Source organism: Bombina bombina, chromosome 4 (assembly GCF_027579735.1).
Source record: "Bombina bombina isolate aBomBom1 chromosome 4, aBomBom1.pri, whole genome shotgun sequence".
NCBI classification, from domain to species: Eukaryota; Metazoa; Chordata; class Amphibia; order Anura; family Bombinatoridae; genus Bombina; species Bombina bombina.
The window spans coordinates 781,788,768-781,810,474 of NC_069502.1; the positions used below are offsets into that span (position 1 = coordinate 781,788,768).

Sequence of the window (21,707 nt, forward strand, 5' to 3'; positions counted from 1 at the left end):
TCCAGCTCCCCCATTTTACCTGTCATGCTTCTTGCATTTGCTGTCATTCATTTAATTTTCATGTGCTTTCTGCTGCTACTTGGTGCACTTTCCTCCAAACTTTCTAATGTGACATTTCCTACCCTTCTACCCTTCTGTCATTCCTTCCTTGTGATATTCTAGGTGTGACATATTCACATTCCATTATGTTTGGACTGACCCCCCCCTTTTGCCTAGTTTTAAAAAAAAGCGTGCTACCATCCTCTCCCCCAACGCACCTGCACCCATGTCATTCAAGTGCAACAGTTCCTACTGTACAAATTGTACCAAATAAAAAGTCAGCCCAGTGCTCTAAAAAGTTAAACCCAGTAATCATTTTTTTTATTAGTTTTCCCAAAACCTATGACAGAGTGCACATTTATTTTTGTTCTGTGCTGGAATCATTTTCAGCAGTTCTTGTCTTTAACTTATTAAACAATAGATTCTCTCAGTTATAGTTCTTCGAACTATGAACCTTTAAAAGAAAAAAAATCTGAACATTTTCATTTTCAGCTGATATTATCCTTTAAGTATGCATTTTTAATTATGGTGCCAGTTTGATTTACATTGTAAAAACTGAGCTAAATAAGAATTCTCCAAGAAAGTAACAGCACCACTTCTTAATATATCCCAAAAAAATGGTTTAATTTGAAACATCACCATAACATACAATTACAATGTTTGGCTATAATCAATCTTATGTCCTTAAACGTGATTAATGTTCAATAAACCGCAACGTTGTGACTGTTTGTTAAGGTGATGCTTCAATAAAACCATTTCTTTGGATATATTAAGAAGTGTTTGTTCTACTTTGTTGGATCATTTTGTATAGGGGAGTGCAAAAACCCTATAGCGTGCACCAAGTGGATTCAGAAGTGCTGGACATCTATTCATATACTAAATTAGAATTCTGACAGTTCCTACACCCTTAAATCATAGATATATCTAGCTATTACCAAGTAAAATAATAATGGGTATACAATAAATAAAATAAACATGTATAAAATATTTTCTTAGATATCATCAAACTTTTGTTTTTACAAAAGTCCAGAATACACATGTGATTCATACATGTGGATTGACAGCTAAAAACGCTATATGTTTTTAAATAATAACAAAAATAGACATTTCTTTCCAATGGCATGGAAAGTCCACAAATCCATTCTATTACTAGTGGGAATTCAACTCCTGGCCATCAGATGGAGGCAAAGAACACCCCAGCAAAGCTATTAAGTATCACTCCCGCTTCCTATAAACCCCAGTCATTCTTTGCCTTGTACATCAGGGTGGATGTGCGAAGATGGTGTCTGAAGAAAATCTAATGGTTAATCCTTTAATGGGTACTTTTCCCTGCAAGCAATGATTGGGGCAATGCTGTGTCCATGTAATACTCTTCAGTAAGAGTAATGGTGGCAATTAGCTGTTGGAGGTCGGTGAGGTAGTCCTTACTTTAACTCCAACAATTATGCTAACCCCTTTATAGAAAACCAGGGTTGGTTACTCTGTTTTTCTTAAGGTCCCTGTCAGCGGTAAGATGAGGCTAACAGACCTGGATGTGCTGTGACTGCTCCACAGTTGAAGATCCTGGAGGGTAAGTCCTTTCATATTCATATTTCAAGAAATATCATGGAAGAAGGACTGGGACAATCAGAGACCTAGTGGGACCTGCTACCTTCAGATGGGGTCCATCTGTTAAAATATATGATATTTTTTAGATATGTTGCGGCTGAGCAGTAATATGATCAGGGATTTGCCGCTTCCATGGCTGGGCATTCCTATAGGGACCCAGGCATTAGGGTAAGTGGGGACCAGCTCTCATTATGAGGTTATATCCCACTTTATTTCCCTGCACAGTCTGTTTGCTACAAATATGGGATAATCTATTTGTAAGGGCACTTTATTATTTGTGTTTGTGTCTTACTCACATTCCCTCCTTTTTACTGACTGCTGAGGGATCAGACCGTGTATGGCGCAGTTAGAGCCTGCATAGTTTAGAGGTATTCCTGCGCCTTGCTTATTTCAGAAGTTAAAGAGACAGTCAAGTCCAAAAAAACCTTTCATGATTTAAATAGGGAATGTAATTGTAAACAACATTCCAATTTACTTTTATCACCAATTTTGCTTTGTTCTCTTGGTATTCTTAGTTAAAAGCTAAACCTAGGGGGTTCATATGCTAATTTCTTAGACCTTAAAGAGTGCCTATAATCTGAATGCATTATGACCACTAGAGGGCATTTGTTCATTTGTTTCATATAGATAACATTGAACTTATGCACGTGAAGTTACCCTGGAGTGAGCACGGATTGGCTAAAATGCAAGTCTGTCAAAAGAACTGAAATAAGAGGGTAGTTTGCAGAAACATAGATACAAGGTAATCAGAGGCAAAACATGTATTTCTATAACAGTGTTGGTTATGCAAAACTGGAGAATGGGTAATAAAGGGATTATCTTTCTTTTTAAACAACAAAAATTCTGGTGTTGACTGTCCCTTTAGCTTATATTGACTTAGGCTGTTTTGCATGTCATTGTGGTCTCCTCCCCCTGCTGTTTGTGATTGCGGCAGTGAGGCCTATCACCTACTAGAAGCAGTAGAGGTATATATCCTAGTCGGACTTGCCTTTTCGCCAAGCCATGTGTTTTTTTTTTGGCAGAGTCCTGACTTCTTGCTTACGTAGTATGTTCCGCCATTGTGGGCAATACAATAGCGCCGCTGTGGTAGTTTTAGAGGTGATGCGTTCTGCATCTGTTACCACTTGTCAGGAGGGATCTTTTACACGGAGAGCGTAGGTTTCAGAGCGTTAGTATTGCATTCTGTTTTTCCTTATTGAGTTTTTTTTATGTATATGTGGCACCTCCGTTTTCCCTTGCCAGGTGAGGGAGAATCTGCAGGCTGCAGCGTTCAGATTATAAGTGTATAGTATGCTTCTTCTGTATAGTCAGAATATGGCTAATATATGTGCAGAAATGTTAATTACAAAAAGAGTAATGTTAATCTGTTGAGGGTATGTTTTTTTTTTTACTAAAATCCAATATGTCTGCACTTTTATTTTTCAGATGTGTTTTCTCTGAATAATAGCGCATTTCCATAGTATTTGCTGCCATCTGGTGGCAGTTCTTTAAAAATGCTCACGTTTATGGCCCTTCTATATATGGTTACAGGATACATGCTTCCTGAGACCATCCTGGGAGATTGTGACCGCAGATGCCAGCCTTTTCAGGCTGGGGTGAGTTTGGGGTTCCTTAAGAGCTCAGGGACTTTGGTTTAGGAGGAGTCTGCAATCCCAATAAATAATTTAGAGTTGAGTGTAATCTTCAAAGCTCTGATAGCTGACTTCAACTGATTTGGTCCAGTTTATCTGATTCTGATCGGACAACTTTTCTTCGGTGTCTAATCTAACACCAAGGAGGAACATGAAGCTCCTTAGCTATGAAGGAGGTGACTTGCGTTCTTCAGAGGATGGAGTCTAACAATGCCTCATATCTGCCATCCGCATCCCAAGGGTTGCCTCTGGGAAGTGGTTTATCTGAGCAGGCAGATTTTTCATCCAAAGTAGTGGGATCTTCATCCGGAAGTGTTCTATGATAACTCTCAGTTGGGGAGTTCCAGAATTGGATCTGATGGCGTCTTGTCTAAAGGCCATTCTTCCAGTTTATGGGTCAAGTAAGAGAGATCCATCAGCAGCTCTTTTCGATGCTCTGGCGGTTCTTTGGTACTTAGGTTTCTTTTAATTTTTCCTCAGTTTGAATTATTTTCTTGGGTGATAGCCCTTATCAAATAGTAGAAGGCTTTGGTGATCTAATTGCTCCAGCTTGGCCTGGCAGAATTTGGTTTGGAGATCTGGTAAAGATGTTGTCCTTTTCCCAGGGGAAATTTCCTTTGAGGATTGAATCACTTGGGGATTGAATGCCTAATCTTGTTTAGACAAGGTTTTTCTGTTAAGGTGATTGTTTCTATTATTCGGGCTCATAAGCCGGTATCTCGCAAGTTTACCTTTCAGTATGGTGTACATACTTTTTCTGGAGTGAATCTAGGGGTTTCTCTTGGATGAGGGTACCCCATATTCTCTCTTTTCTTCCAGAAGCATGAAGAAGGCCTTTTCCATCAGGACTCTGACAGAGCAGACCTCTACTCTTTCGATTCTTTTGCATAATTGTCCGGCCGAATCCAGATGTTCAAACTGTTGTTCAGGCCTTATTCGGAATCAGTCCTGTATTTAAGTCTGTTGCTCCTCTTTGGAGCCTTCATCTTGTTCTCAGGGTTCTGCAGCAGGCTCAGTTTGCGCCTATGCACTCTGTTAATTTAACATCTTATCTTGGAAGGTTTTCTTCCTTCTCGCTTTTTTCTGCTCGTAAAGTCTTGGAGTTTTCGGCTCGACCGTGTCCCCCACCCTTTCCTTATTTTTAATGCAGATAAGGCGGTCCTTCATTCCATCTTGGGATTTTTTCATAGGGTAGTTTCGGACCGCAATATAAATCAGGAATTTGTTCCTTTGTTCTGACCTTCTCCTTCTTATCATAAGGAATATCTGTTGCATAACCTGAATGTTATGTATCTGCAGGCAACTAGAGATTTTAGACAATCTACTGCCCTTTTTGTCATACCCTTTGATGCCTGTAAGGGTCAGAAGACCTCTTCTTCTCGTTCTTTTTGGTTGAGAAGTGTTATTCATTTGGCTTATGAGTCTACTGGACAACAGCCTCCTAGGAGGAGTACAGCTCTTTCCATGAGGGCTGTCTCTTCTGCCTGGACTAGACATCATTAGACAAGTATGGGTAAGGACAAATAAACTGACATATGATAATTGTAGAGTTAGGATTAACCTAGTGCACATATAAAACCTTTTATAACAACCAAACCGGTATAACAAGTTTTCAAGTTAGAGATGATCAGATATGCCCTGGGATTCTCGCTTAATTCTCATTTTACTTTTTATTCCCATAGTTCTATACCTCTCATAGATTTTTAAAAGTGTGAGGGGGAAGGGAGAGAGGAGGAGAAAAAAAAGGGGAGGGGGGAAAGAAGAGGGGGAAGGGGAGAGGATTAGGGTGTCTCATGGGTTTTAGTGGGGGAATTTCTCCATCCATGGAGACCAGTTCTGCCTGGACCTTTAACAATGAGGCTTGTGTGGAACAGATATGCAAGGCGGTCCTCATTGCAAGCTTTTTCAAACTTTTACAAATTCAATGTTTTTTGCATCAGATGAGGCTTCTTTAGGAGGAAGTTCTTCAAGAGGTGGTGCCTTCTGTTTATGTTCGCCTGTCTTTTTCTCCCTCCCTTCCATTCTATGTCCTCCTGCTTGGGTATTAGTTCACACTAGTAATTGAATGGATTTGTGGACTCTCCATGCCATTGGAAATAAAACAAAATTTATGCTTACCTGATAAATTCTTCACTTTCCTGGCATGGAGAGTTCACGACACACCCTTAATTTAATTTTAAGACTGCTCTTGTTAATTCTAAACCTCAGGCACCTCTATACCCTTGTGTCTTCTTTTCTTTCCATATTTCTTCGGCTGAATGACTGGGGTTTATGGAAAGTGGGAGTGATACTTAACAGCTTTGCTGGGGTGTTCTTTGCCTCCCCCTGATGGCCAGGAGTTGAATTCCCACTAGTAATTGAATGGATTTGTGTACTCTCCAAGCCAGGAAAGAAAATAATTTATCAGGTAAGCATACATTTTGTTTTTCAGATAAAAGCTTATGTTTGCACCCGAGCGATAAGGAGTATATTGCGAGGACTTACACTCACCGGGCTTACCACTCGTATTACGACTTGAAATTAAATGATTACTGTGACTTTAGAGCTCTAGGTAACTGTTTTGCAAAACTAAAAAGTTGCACAAAACCCAACAAAAATGCATTACAAAGCATAGTTACACTCATAACAACACTATCTAATAAAAAATCATTCACAAAAAATTATACACAAAAGTTATAAAGGCTCAAACATTTGAGGTCTCAAGTGTTAGAAAAAATGGCAAGCTAAAGGGCTTTAACATAGACATACATACATATACATGTCTAAAGATGGATATGTATGTGTGTGTATATATATATATATAAATATATATATAAATATATATATAAATATATATATATATGTACACACACACATATATATATATATATATATATATAAAGTACATTGCTGTTAAGTAGATGAAAAAATGTAAAAGCATATTTAAGCAATATTCATTTTTACATAGTAGATAAGGTTGAAAAAAGACCCAAGTCCATCAAGTTCAACCTATACTAATCTAAAATACTTACAAAAAGCTTCAGACCCATTAATACTAGCAATCATATCCATGAATTTTGTTTATATACAGAAATGTATCCAGACTATTTTTAAATGTATCTAGGGTATTGGCATTCACTACCTCCTTTCCACAATTTTATTTCTCTTACAGTGAAAAAAACGTTTCCGTTGCAGGAGATTAAATCTCCTTTCCTCCAACCTTAAATTTTGACCTCTTGTCAGAAACAATTTTCTTGGAATAAACAGAGCTTCTGTCATAATATGGGCCTTGAATATATTTATATAAAGTAATCATGTCACCTCTGAAACGCCTTTTTTCTAAAGAAAACAGACCCAGTTTAGCTAGCCTCTCCTCATAGGTTAAATTCTCCAATCCACTTATTAGCTTTGTGTCCCTTCTCTGAACTTTTTCTAGTTCTGCAATATCTTTTTTTGCGATCGGTCCCCAGAACTGCACTCCATACTCAAGGTGAGGTCTTACCAGGGCTTTATAGTGACAGATTATGCTTTCCTCTCTTGAATCAAGGCCTCTTTTAATACATGCTAGTATCTTATTAGACTTTGAAGCCGCTGTCTTGCATTGTGCACCCATCTTTAGCTTGTTATCTATTACTACTCCCAAATCCCTTTTTTCCTCTGTTTGGCTAAGTCTTGTCCCAATTAAAAAAATATGTTGCCTGCTTATTTTTACTTCTAAAATGTAGAACCTTACATTTTCCCGTATTAAATCTCATTTTCCATTTACTTGCCCATACTTCTAATTTTTGCAGATCCCTTTGTAATGAAAGTTTATCCTGCTCTGACCTAATGACCTTACTTAACATAGTATCATCTGCAAAAATAGAGATGTCACTATTTAATCCTTGCTCCAAGTCATTTTATAAAAATATTAAAAAGAACTGATCCCTGGGGGACTCCACTGATTACTTTTGTCCAATCTGAGTATGATCCATTTACTACTTCTCGTTGCTCCCTATCTTTTATACAGTTATTTATCCATGAGCTAACATTTTCAGATATTCCCAGTCCCTTAATTTTTTGCATTAATCTCTCATGTGGCACTGTATCAAATGCCTTTGCAAAATCTAAGTATATCACATCAACTGATTCCCCTTTATCTATATTTTTACTTACTTCCTCGTAGAATCTAATTAGATTAGTTTGACATGATCTATTTCTCCTAAAACCATGCTGATTAGAACTCATAATCTTGTTTACTTGAATATGCTCATCAATATAATCCTTTATAATCCCTTCAAATATCTTCCCCACTATTGATGTCAGACTAACTGGTCTATAGCTTCCTGGATCATCCCTGCTTCCCTTTTTGAAGAGTGGCACCACATCAGCTTTACGTGCTAAAGTCCCTTAACATCCTCCAGTGTATTCCATCTGGGCCTGGAGTTTTATTTACCTTAATATTATCCAGTTTTTTCCTGATTTCCTATAAACATAACCCAGTTAATGGTATGGTCTGGCATGTTCTATTTTGTTCCAAAGTATCATCCAATGGTTCCTCTCTTGTGTATACTTAAGAAAAAATACTGGTTTAGTACCTCAGCCTTCTCCCTGTCATTATTTATAATGCTACCCTCCATGCATTTAAATGTACTGTCCTTCTTAGATTTGTTGCTATTTATGTACTTAAATAACCTTTTAGGGTTAGGCTTAGAATCCTTTGCAATTTGTTTTTCATTTTCAATTTTGGCTAATTTGATTGCTTTTTTGCGTGCTTTGTTACATTTCTTACAAATATGGAATGTTGAGTCTGTACTATTTTCTTTGAATAATTTAAATGCCCTACGTTTTTTCCTAATTTCTCTTAACACATTTTTATTTAGCCACATTGATTTGTTGATATGTATATTTATTTAACAAAGTTTTAAATATTATCCATTTATCCTCTGTATTTTTATTAGAGAATACATTGTCCCAGTTTATATTATTTAATGATTTCCTTAAATTTTCTTTTTAATAAAAGTTTTAACTAGGTTTTTACTGTTTTTATGTTTTAAATATTTCACATACCAATAATCTGCACACAGCAGAATATGTTCTATGTATTTATAAATAGATTTTCCTAAATATGTATATGTATATATATATATATATATATATATATATATATATATATATAGGTATAGATATATATTGTACCAAAATACCATCAGATATATGTAGAAATATTTATTTATGAATAAATAGAACATATTCTGCTATGTGCAGAACATTACAATGTGAATATCCATATTTTCATGTTGGGTTAGCGCAAATGAAATGAAAATATGCAATCGTGTTTGCGTGAGAGTGAGTTTTTTTCCACTTTTTCTTCACCATTGACTTATATTGGGGAATACGTGAACGCGTACGCAGTATTCTAAGTTTAGATTTTTGTGCTAATCTGGTTAGCGCAAGAGCAAAAAGTTTACTTTCAACTTATAATACGAGCGTAACCAGACGAGTGCAAAAATCTTACTTCGAGTGCAATTAGCATTAATTTGCGCTCCACACATAATCTGTCCCTTAATCGTGGAGTGCATGTTTGAGAGAAAGACTTTGGAACTTAATAGTATGAGTATATCTGCCCTCCATTCTATCTTTGAAAATATTTTAGTTTAGTAATTCCTGAAATAGTCATACAGAACCTTTCTATGTGAACCTATTAAAGAAAAGAAAAAAAAAATATGGCAGGAGTGTCCAACATTTACACACAAGTAACAACATTAGAACCAAGTAAGGAAATTGTCAAAAAACCTATTATTTGAAAATATAAATGTTTCAATCAGCCACCAATTTTCTGATGATTGAAGAGGATTATTGTAATCATAAGCTTAAAATATGTAAAATATTTTCCTTGGTTAATGCATGTATGAACAGATTAAATGCAACAACTGACCTTGGCTAAGTCTATCATTGAACCTGTAGTAAATAGTATTTTGTCAAACTATCTTCTTTAAATAATAAACATGTATTATGTGTTATAATTTAACAACCTTTTCCTCACTGTTTCAGTTTGCCATGGAACCTAATTATCTTCACATCTGGCCAAGAAACACATTCATGATGATTGCACTACCCAACTTGGTAAAACATAATTTTCATTTTTAAAGTATTGTTTATTAAAGTGAATGTAAATTTTGATGCTAAAGTGTCCGGTTTTTAAGAATTCGATTAAAAACAGGGGCACTTTAATTCATCAGAATTTACATTTCGCTTGTATTGTGAAAATACTTACTTTTTAATCTTGACAGACGCATTGCTTCCTCCGCCTGTCGTAAAGCCTCTTCCTGGGTCTAAAATGAGGAATCCTTCTTCCTCCAATCACAGCGTTGATTGGAGGATGACCGATCCATCATTTCTGACATCAGAAATGGCTTGCGACGACTATGGGAAGCTGGAGCGGCTGTCAAGATTAAAAGGTAAGTATTTTTTCACGAGTGAAATATAAATTTTGATGAATTAAAGTGCCCCTGTTTTTAAGCAAATTTTTAAAAGCCGGACACTTAAGCATCAAAATTTACATTCACTTTAAAGGCATTAATATTTTTCTCAATGGTAAACAAAATTTGTCAAAAATTCCTTTTAAACAAGATTGGTATTTCTCCAACATTGGTGTTTCCGGTCCACGGCGTCATCCATAACTTGTGGGAATATTCTCTTCCCCAACAGGAAATGGCAAAGAGCACAGCAAAAGCTGTCCATATAGTCCCTCCTAGGCTCCGCCCACCCCTGTCATTCTCTTTGCCGCTGAACAAGCAGCATCTCCACGGAGATGGTGAAGAGTATGTGGTGTTTAGTTGTAGTTTTTTTATTCTACTATCAAGAGTTTGTTATTTTAAAATAGTGCTGGTATGTACTATTTACTCTGAAACAGAAAAAGATGAAGAGTTCTGTTTGTGAGAGGAGTATGATTTTAGCAGCAGTAACTAAAATCGTTTGCTGTTTCCACATAGGACTGTTGAGATGAGATAACTTCAGTTGGGGGAAACAGTTGGCAGACCTTTCTGCTTAAGGTATGACTAGCCATATTTCTAACAAGACTGTGTAATGCTGGAAGGCTGTCATTTTCCCCCTCATGGGGACCGGTAAGCCATTTTCTTAGTCTCAAACAGAATGAAGGGCTTAATATGGGCTATAAAACTGGTAGACACTTTTATGGGCTAGATCGATTGCTTTATTTGGGCATTTTATACAGTTTGATGTTGAAATTCACACTTTATAACTTTGGGGAACATTTTTTTACGTCAGGCACTGGTTTAGACACCTTCCCAGTCAGGAAGGGCCTTCTCTGTACTAGGCAGAGCCTCATTTTCGCGCCATTACTGCGCAGTTACTTTTGAGAGCAGTACATGCAGCTGCATGTGTATGGGTCTGGAAGTAGTTGAAAAGGTTCCTAGAAGGCTTCTTTTGGTATCGTATACCCCCCTGGGTTTGGTAAAGTCGCAGCAAAGGCTGGAGCTGGGACTGTAGAGGGGTTAAAACTGTAAACGGCTCCGGTTTCCTCATTTTAAGGGTTAAAGGTCTGAGATTTGGGGTGTAATGCTTTGAATGCTTTAAGACACTGTGGTGAAAATTTGGTTAAAATTGAACAATTCCTTCATAGTTTTTCACATATTCAGTAAAAAGTGTGCCCTGTTTAAAATTTAAAGAGACAGTAACGGTTTTGTTTTAAAACGGTTTTTGTACTTTATTGACAAGTTTAAGCCTGTTTAACATGTCTGTGCCTTCAGATAGACTATGTTCTGTAGGTATGGAAGCCAATGTGTCTCCCCCTTCAAATATGTGTGATAATTGTGCCATAGCGTCCAAACAAAGTAAGGACAGTACTGCCACAGATAGTAAAGTTGCCCAAGATGATTCATCAGATGAAGGGAGTAGACATAGTTCTACATCATCTCCTTCTGTGTCTACACCAGTTTTGCCCACGCAGGAGACCACTAGTACTTCTAGCGCGCCAATGCTTGTTACTATGCAACAATTGACGGCAGTAATGGATAACTCCATAGCAAATATTTTATCCAAAATGCCTGCATTTCAGAGAAAGCACAATTGCTCTGTTTTAAACACTGTAGAGCAGGAGGGCGCTGCTGATAATTGCTCTGTCATACCCTCACACCAATCTGAAGTGGCCATGAGGGAGGTTTTGTCAGATGGGGAAATTTCTGATTCAGGTAGAATTTCTCAACAGGCAGAACCTGATGTTGTGACATTTAAATTTAAATTAGAGCATCTCCGCGCACTGCTTAAGGAGGTGCTATCTACTCTGGATGATTGTGACAACCTGGTCATTCCAGAAAAGTTGTGCAAGATGGACAAGTTCCTAGAGGTTCCGGTGCACCCCGACGCTTTTCCAATACCCAAGCGGGTGGCGGACATAGTGAATAAGGAGTGGGAGAAGCCCGGCATACCTTTTGTCCCCCCTCCTATATTTAAGAAATTATTTCCTATGGTCGACCCCAGAAAGGACTTATGGCAGACAGTCCCTAAGGTCGAGGGGGCAGTTTCTACACTAGCCAAGCGCACTACTATTCCTATTGAGGATAATTGTGCTTTCAAAGATCCTATGGATAAAAAATTGGAGGGTTTGCTTAAAAAGATTTTTGTACAGCAAGGTTACCTCCTGCAACCTATTTCGTGCATTATTCCTGTCACTACGGCAGCGTGGTTCTGGTTCGAGGAATTAGAAAAGTCGCTCAGTAGAGAAACTCCGTATGAGGAGGTTATGGACAGAATTCATGCACTTAAGTTAGCTAATTCCTTTATTTTAGATGCCGCTTTGCAGTTAGCTAGATTACCGGCGAAAAATTCAGGGTTTGCAATTGTGGTGCGCAGAGCGCTCTGGCTAAAGTCTTGGTCAGCGGATGTATCTTCCAAGACAAAATTGCTTAATATCCCTTTCAAGGGTAAAACCCTTTTTGGGCCAGAATTGAAAGAGATTATCTCAGACATCACTGGGGGTAAGGGCCATGCCCTCCCACAAGATAGGCCTTTCAAGGCCAAGAATAAGTCTAATTTTCGTTCCTTTCGCAATTTCAGGAACGGACCGGCCTCCAACTCTGCAGCCTCTAGACAAGAGGGTAATGCTTCGCAAACCAAACCAGCTTGGAAACCGATGCAAGGCTGGAACAAGGGTAAGCAGGCCAAGAAGCCTGCTGCTGCTACCAAAACAGCATGAAGGAGTAGCCCCCGATCCGGGACCGGATCTAGTAGGGGGAAGACTCTCTCTCTTCGCTCAGGCTTGGGCAAGAGATGTTCAGGATCCCTGGGCACTAGAAATAGTTTATCAGGGTTATCTTCTGGAATTCAAGGAACTACCCCCAAGGGGAAGGTTCCACATGTCTCACTTATCTTCAAACCAAATAAAGAGACAGGCATTCTTACATTGTGTAGAAGACCTGTTAAAAATGGGAGTGTTACACCCAGTTCCAACTGTGGAACAAGGACTGGGGTTTTACTCAAATCTGTTTGTAGTTCCCAAAAAAGAGGGAACCTTCAGACCAATTCTGGATTTAAAGATTCTCTCAGAGTGCCATTGTTCAAAATGGAAACTATTCGAACGATTTTACCTACAATCCAGGAGGGTCAATTTATGACTACCGTGGATCTAAAGGATGCGTATCTACATATTCCTATCCACAAAGATCATCATCAGTTCCTAAGGTTCGCCTTTCTGGACAAACATTACCAGTTTGTGGCTCTCCCATTCGGGCTAGCCACTGCTCCAAGGATTTTCACAAAGGTACTCGGGTCCCTTCTAGCGATTCTAAGACCAAGGGGCATTGCAGTGGCACCTTACTTGGACGACATTCTGATACAAGCGTCGTCTCTTTCAAAGGCAAAGGCTCACACAGACATCGTTCTGGCCTTTCTCAGATCTCACAGGTGGAAGGTGAACATAGAAAAAAGTTCCCTGTCTCCGTCGACAAGAGTTCCTTTCTTGGGGACAATAATAGATTCTTTAGAAATGAAGATTTTCCTGACAGATGTCAGAAAGTCAAAACTTCTAAACGCTTGTCAAGTTCTTCACTCTGTTCCACGACCTTCCATAGCTCACTGCATGGAAGTAGTAGGGTTGATGGTTGCAGCAATGGACATAGTTCCTTTTGCGCGAAACAGTGGAATGGGGACTATACAGACTTGTCTCCAGTGATTCAAGTAGATCAGAAGACCAGAGACTCACTCCGTTGGTGGCTAACCCAGGATCACCTGTCCCAGGGAATGAGCTTCCGCAGACTAGAGTGGATCATCGTCACGACCGACGCCAGTCTAGTGGGCTGGGGCGCGGTCTGGGACTCCCTGAAAGCTCAGGGTCTATGGTTTCGGGAAGAGTCTCTTCTCCCGATAAACATTCTGGAACTGAGAGCGATATTCAATACTCTCAGGGCTTGGCCTCAATTAGCAAAGGCCAGATTCATAAGATTCCAATTAGACAACATGACGACTGTTGCTTACATCAACCATCAGGGGGGAACAAGGAGTTCCCTGGCGATGAGAGAAGTGACCAAAATCATAAAATGGGCGGAGGATCACTCCTGCCATCTATCTGCGATCCACATCCCAGGAGTGGAAAACTAGGAGGCGGATTATCTGAGTCGTCAGACATTCCATCCGGGGGAGTGGGAACTCCACCCGGAGATATTTGCCCAGTTGACCCAATTATGGGGCATTCCAGACATGGATCTGATGGCGTCTCGTCAGAACTTCAAGGTTCCTTGCTACAGGTCCAGATCCAGGGATCCCAAGGCAACTCTAGTGGATGCATTAGTAGCGCCTTGGGCCTTCAACCTAGCTTATGTGTTTCCACCGTTTCCTCTCATTCCCAGGCTGGTAGCCAGGATCAAACAGGAGAGGGGCTCGGTGATTTTGATAGCTCCTGCGTGGCCACGCAGGACTTGGTATGCAGACCTGGTGAATATGTCATCGGCTCCACCATGGAAGCTACCTTTGAGACAGGATCTTCTAGTACAGGGTCCTTTCGAACATCCAAATCTAGTTTCTCTCCAGCTGACGGCTTGGAAATTGAACGCTTGATTTTATCTAAGTGTGGGTTTTCGGATTCTGTGATAGATACTCTGGTACAAGCCAGAAAACCTGTAACTAGAAAAATTTACCATAAAATATGGAAAAGATATATCTGTTGGTGTGAATCCAAGGGATTCTCATGGAGTAAGATTAAAATTCCTAGGATCCTTTCCTTTCTCCAAGAAGGTTTGGATAAGGGATTATCAGCGAGTTCTCTAAAAGGACAGATTTCTGCTTTATCTGTCTTGTTACACAAACGACTGGCAGCTGTGCCAGATGTTCAAGCTTTTGTTCAGGCTTTGGTCAGGATCAAGCCTGTTTACAGACCTTTGACTCCTCCCTGGAGTCTGAATTTAGTTCTTTCAGTTCTTCAAGGGGTTCCGTTTGAACCTCTACATTCCATAGATATCAAGATGTTATCTTGGAAAGTTCTGTTTTTGGTTGCTATTTCTTCTGCTAGAAGAGTTTCTGAGTTATCTGCTCTGCAGTGTAATCCGCCCTATCTGGTGTTCCATTCAGATAAGGTTGTTTTGCGTACTAAACTTGGTTTCCTTCCAAAGGTTGTTTCCAACAAGAATATTAACCAGGAAATAGTTGTTCCTTCTTTGTGTCCGAATCCAGTTTCAAAGAAGGAACGTTTGTTACATAATTTAGATGTAGTACGTGCTTTAAAGTTCTATTTAGAAGCAACAAAGGATTTCAGACAAACGTCTTCTCTGTTTGTTGTTTATTCTGGCAAGAGGAGAGGTCAAAAAGCTACTGCTACCTCTCTTTCCTTTTGGCTGAAAAGCATCATCCAATTGGCTTACGAGACTGCCGGACGGCAGCCTCCCGAACGAATCACAGCTCACTCTACTAGGGCTGTGGCTTCCACATGGGCCTTCAAGAACGAGGCTTCTGATGATCAGATATGTAAGGCAGCGACTTGGTCTTCCCTGCATACTTTTGCCAAATTCTACAAATTTGATACTTTTGCTTCTTCGGAGGCTATTTTTGGGAGAAAGGTTTTGCAAGCCGTGGTGCCTTCTGTTTAGGTAACCTGATTGGCTCCCTCCCTTCATCCGTGTCCTAAAGCTTTGGTATTGGTTCCCACAAGTTATGGATGACGCCGTGGACCGGACACACCAATGTTGGAGAAAACAGAATTTATGCTTACCTGATAAATTACTTTCTCCAACGGTGTGTCCGGTCCACGGCCCGCCCTGGTTTTTTAATCAGGTTTGATGAATTTCTTTCTTTAACTACAGTCACCACGGCACCCTATGGTTTCTCCATTTTTTTCTCCTGTCCGTCGGTCGAATGACTGGGGTGGGCGGAGCCTAGGAGGGACTATATGGACAGCTTTTGCTGTGCTCTTTGCCATTTCCTGTTGGGGAAGAGAATATTCCCACAAGTTATGGATGACGCCGTGGACCGGACACACCGTTGGAGAAAGTAATTTATCAGGTAAGCATAAATTCTGTTTTTTTCTTATTGTTATCACAAAAAGACATGTTTAAACTTGCATAATGGCAAAAACTAACTCTGACCAGGGAAAGATTGTGACCAAAAATAGGCTCAGGCATTTTAAGGCAGAGCAGGCCAATACTACCCCTCCCCCCCATCTTTTCTTATTTAACTATACCCAAAAATAGACAAGTATAATGTACTAGTTTTGATTTATGAAAAAAAACATTTAAATATTGTAACACTCTTCTGTTTTCTCCTACATTGGTGTGTCCGGTCCACGGCTTCATCCTTACTTGTGGGAATATTCTCTTCCCTAACAGGAAATGACAAAGAGAGCACAGCAAAAGCTGTCCATATAGCTCCCCCTCTGGCTCCGCCCCCCAGTCATTCTCTTTGCCGCTCTGAACAAGTAGCATCTCCACGGGGATGGTAAAGAGTATGTGGTGTTAGTTGTAGTTTTATTTCTTCTATCAAGAGTTTGTTATTTTAAAATAGTGCCAGTTTGTACTATTTACTCTACAACAGAAAGTGATGTTAAAAGAGGAGTATGATTTTAGCAACAGTAACTAAAATCCATTGCTGTTCCCACGCAGGACTGTTGAAACCAGAGAACTTCAGTTGGGGGGAACAGTTTGCAGACTTTTCTGCTCCAGGTATGACTAGTCTCTTTTCTAACAAGACATAGTAATGCTAGAAGACTGTCATTTTCCCTTATGGGATCGGTAAGCCATTTTCTCAGACTCATAACAGAATGAAGGCTTATAAATGGGCTCTATACTGGTTGACACTATTGTGGGCTAAATCGATTGATTTATATAATATTTATATGACTTTTGGGGTGTTTTGTGACTTTTAAACACTTTTGGGGAACGTTTTTATTACGCCTGGCAGTTGTTTAGACACCTAATCTAGTCAGGAAGGCCCCTTCACTCTGGTATGCAGAGGGAGGAGGCCTCATTTTCGCGCCTCAGTTGCGCAGTTACTTCTAGAAGCAGTGCATGCAGCTTCATGTGAGAGGGTCCTGTGGCCATAAAAACGAATTCAAGAAGGCTTATTTCTGTGGTGAATAACCCCCAAGAAAGGTAAAAGCCGCAGCAAAGGCTGTGGCAGGGACTGTAGTAGGTTTAAACTGGTAAATTGAACAATTAGCTCCGGTTTGCTTATTTAAGGGGTTAGAGACTTGAAATTTGGTGTGCAATACTTTCAAAGCATTAAGACATTAGGGTGCTAATTTTGTAAAGATCGGATATTTCCTTCATAGTTTTTCAAACATTCAGAAATAAAGTGTGCTCTTTTTATTATTTAAAGAGACAGTAACGGTTTTGTTTAAAAACGGTTTTATTGCATTAATAGCCTGCCAAAGTCTGTCTAACATGTCTATACCTTCAGATAGCATATGTTCTGTGTATATGGAGGCCAAGGTGGTTCCCCCTTTAAATGTATGTTCAAATCGTGCCATGGCGTCCAAACAAAGTAAGGACAGTACTGTCACATTTAATAAGGTTGCCCAAGATGATTCTTCAAATGAAGGTAGTGGGGATAGTTCATCATCCTCTCCTTCTGTGTCAACACCAGTTTTGCCCGCGCAGGCGATACCTAGTACATCTAGCGCGCCAATGCTTGTTACTATGCAGCAATTAACTGCAGTAATGGATAATTCTATAGCAAATCTTTTATCCAAACTGCCAGCATTTCCCAGAAAGCGTGATTGCTCAGTTTTAAATACAGAGGATGAGCAAGTGGGCGCTGACGATAATTTATCTGTTATACCCTCACACCAGTCTGAATTGGCAGTGAGGGAGGGTCTGTCTGAGGGAGAAATTTCTGATTCAGGAAAAGTTTCTCAGCAGGCAGAACTTGATATCGTGGCATTTAAATTTAAGTTAGAACATCTCCGCGCCCTGCTTAAGGAGGTGCTAACTACTCTTGATGATTGTGACTCTTTGGTGATTCCAGAGAAATTGTGCAAAATGGACAAATTCTTAGAGGTCCCTGTGCACGCTGATGCCTTTCCGATACCCAAGAGGGTGGCGGACATAGTGACCAAGGAGTGGGAGAAACCAGGTATACCTTTTGTCCCACCTCATATATTTAAGAAAATGTTCCCCATTGTCGACCCCAGAAGGGACGCATGGCAAACAGTCCCTAAGGTTGAGGGGGCAGTTTCTATGTTGGCCAAGCGCACAACTATTCCCATTGAGGACAGTTGTGCTTTCATTCCTATCCACAAAGATCATCATCAGTTCCTAAGGTTCGCCTTTCTGGACAAACATTACCAGTTCGTTCCGTTTGGTTTAGCCACTGCTCCCAGAATTTTCACAAAGGTGCTAGGGTCCCTACTAGCAGTTCTAAGACCGAGGGGCATTGCGGTGGCACCTTATTTAGACGACATCCTAATCCAAGCGTCGTCCCTTTCCAGAACAAGGGCTCATACAGACATTGTATTAGCCTTTCTCAGGTCTCACGGGTGGAAGGTGAACTTAGAAAAGAGTTCCCTGTCCCTGTCCACAAGGGTTCCTTTTCTGGGAACAATAATAGATTCTGTAGAAATGAAGATTTTTCTGACAGAGGTCAGAAAATTAAAACTTCTAAACGCTTGTCAAGTTCTTCAATCTATTCCTCAGCCTTCCATAGCTCAGTGCATGGAGGTAATAGGATTAATGGTTGCAGCAATGGACGTGGTTCCTTTTGCTCAAATTCATCTAAGACCATTGCAACTGTGCATGCTCAAACAGTGGAATGGGGATTGTCAGACTTGTCTCCCCAGATTCAAGTAGACCAGGTAACCAGAGACTCAATCCACTGGTGGTTGACTCAGGATCACCTGTCTCAGGGAATGAGTTTCCGCAAACCAGAGTGGGTCATCGTCACGACCGACGCCAGTCTCTTAGGCTGGGGCGCGGTCTGGGACTCCCTGAAAGCTCAGGGTCTATGGTCTCGGGAAGAGTCCCTTCTCCCGATAAACATTTTGGAACTGAGAGCTATATTCAATGCGCTCCTGGCCTGGCCTCACCTAGCGAAGGCCAGATTCATAAGATTTCAGTCGGACAACATGACGACTGTAGCGTACATCAACCATCAGGGGGGAACAAAGAGTTCCTTGGCGATGGCAGAGGTATCCAAGATCATCAAATGGGCGGAGGATCACTCCTGCCACCTATCTGCAATCCACATCCCAGGAGTAGACAACTGGGAGGCGGATTATTTGAGTCGTCAGACTTTCCATCCGGGGGAGTGGGAACTCCACCCGGAGGTCTTTGCCCAGTTAACTCAACTATGGGGCACACCGGATATGGATCTGATGGCGTCTCGTCAGAACTTCAAAGTTCCTCGATACGGGTCCAGATCCTGGGATCCCAGGGCGACACTGGTGGATGCATTAGTGGCGCCTTGGTCGTTCAATCTAGCTTATGTGTTTCCACCGTTCCCTCTCCTTCCCAGGCTGGTAGCCAGGATCAAACAGGAGAAGGCCTCTGTGATTCTAATAGCTCCTGCGTGGCCACGCAGGACTTGGTATGCAGACCTGGTGAATATGTCATCGGCTCCACCATGGAAGCTACCTTTCAGACAGGATCTTCTAGTTCAAGTTCCATTCGAACATCCAAATCTAGTCTCTCTGCAACTGACTACTTGGAAATTGAACGCTTGATTCTATCTAAGCGTGGGTTTTCAGATTCAGTTATAGATACTCTGGTTCAAGCCAGAAAGCCTGTGACTAGGAAGATTTACCATAAGATATGGTACAAATATATCCGTTGGTGCGAATCCAAGGGATTTTCTTGGAGTAAAATCAAAATTCCTAGGATTCTTTCCTTTCTCCAAGAGGGTTTGGAGAAAGGTCTGTCAGCTAGTTCTCTAAAGGGACAGATATCTGCTCCGTCTGTCTTGTTGCACAAATGTCTGGCAGCCGTGCCAGATGTACAAGCGTTTGTACAGGTGTTAGTCAGAATCAAGCCTGTTTACAGACCTATGACTCCTCCATGGAGTCTAAACTTAGTTCTTTCAGTTCTTCAAGGGGTTCCATTTGAACCTTTGCATTCCATGGATATTAAGTTACTATCTTGGAAAGTTCTTTTTTTGGTTGCTATTTCTTCTGCTAGAAGAGTTTCTGAATTATCTGCTTTGCAGTGTACTTCTCCCTATCTGGTATTCCATGCAGATAAGGGAGTTTTACGTACCAAGCCTGTTTTCTTCCAAAAGTAGTTTCCAACAGGAATATTAACCAGGAAATAGTTGTTCCTTCTCTATGTCCGAATCCAGTTTCAAAGAAGGAACGTTTGTTACACAACCTAGATGTGGTCCGTGCTTTAAAATTCTATTTAGAAGCAACAAAGGATTTCAGACAAACATCATCTTTGTTTGTCGTTTATTCTGGTAAGAGGAGAGGGCAGAAAACTACTGCTACCTCTCTTTCCTTTTGGCTGAAAAGCATCATCCGATTGGCTTATGAGACTGCCGGACGGCAGCCTCCTGAACGAATTACAGCTCACTCTACTAGAGCTGTGGCTTCCACATGGGCCTTCAAGAACTAGGCTTCTGTTGATCAGATCTGTAAGGCAGCAACTTGGTCTTCTCTGCATACTTTTTGCCAAATTTTACAAATTCGATACTTATGCTTCTTCGGAGGCTGTTTTTGGGAGAAAGGTGTTGCAAGCTGTGGTGCCTTCCGTTTAGGTAACCTGACTTGTTCCCTCCCTTCATCCGTGTCCTAAAGCTTTGGTATTGGTTCCCACAAGTAAGGATGAAGCCTTGGACCGGACACACCAATGTAGGAGAAAACAGAATTTATGTTTACCTGATAAATTTCTTTCTCATACGGTGTGTCCGGTCCACGGCCCGCCCTGGCTTTTAGTCAGGTTTAAAAAATTTTATTTCTGTACACTACAGTCACCACGACACCCTATAGTTTCTCCTTTTTCTCCTAACCATCGGTCGAATGACTGGGGGGCGGAGCCAGAGGGGGAGCTATATGGACAGCTTTTGCTGTGCTCTCTTTGCCATTTCCTGTTAGGGAAGAGAATATTCCCACAAGTAAGCATGAAGCCGTGGACCGGACACACCGTAGGAGAAAGAAAATTATCAGGTAAACATAAATTCTGTTTTTTTATCAATTAAATAGTAAAAAAGGGAAATGTAATATAAAGAGGTTATTACAATGTCAGACATCCCAACTCTCCCTGAAGTTCAGGGAGTCTCCCTGATTGTAATAGAGGCTCCCTGATGCCAGCAAATGGAATGCAATCTCCCTGAAACTCCAAGTGCCATGGTCCAATGTGGCCCAAATCCGGAAAAGTGTTTCTTTAAGGAATGTCTTTAGTTGCTGGGACAATATAGAACCCTCAAAGCATGCATCAGTAACCAAAAAGCCCCCACTTATTCTAATAACATAAAAACACAAATACTACCTTATTTACTGCACTAATTAAACATTGTTTTCTAAAATATTTAAGCATTCAACAAGTGTACAATCACTGGAAAATAGGTTTGTTGTATGTGGTTGTGCAATAAAGCTACTTTTTTTTAACGTGACTTTAGTGGAAAGCTACTTTAATAAGTCTCTATCTTATTTAGGGTTTCAAGGTGTCCAATATATAACTGGGAGGGAGGGGGGGTGGCGGCGCAGTAGCAGTGAACCCACCTCCCTGAAATTAGTTTTTGCAGGTTGGGATGTCTGCAATGCAAGTGGCCTTATACATACATAGACAATAACATACACAAATCATTATCAGAGATATCCACACACAAAGCATCCAAGGGATCTTAATCACACACAAAAAGACACCCAAACTCATTAACAGGCACCATCAAAAGGAGCTGCGACTTGTTGTCCTTTCCCTTGCTTATTCCAGTCTAGAGAATATGCACTTGCTGAACCTTCCTGTACAAATATTGGGGCAGATTTTTCTGCACAACAACATTGTGGCGGCCATCTTGGAAACCATGCCACTATAAAGGCAA

General features: G+C 40.4%; 1 protein-coding gene across 1 annotated transcript in view; it reads left to right on the plus strand.

Moving 5' to 3' along the window:
* The window catches only part of KMO (kynurenine 3-monooxygenase), a 387,978-nt gene that overhangs the window by 249,502 nt on the left and 116,769 nt on the right, over positions 1 to 21,707 (plus strand). The window contains exon 8 of the mRNA XM_053711153.1: positions 9,291 to 9,362. Coding sequence (XP_053567128.1) covers positions 9,291 to 9,362 — 72 coding nt within the window. The remainder of the gene's footprint in view (positions 1 to 9,290; positions 9,363 to 21,707) is intronic.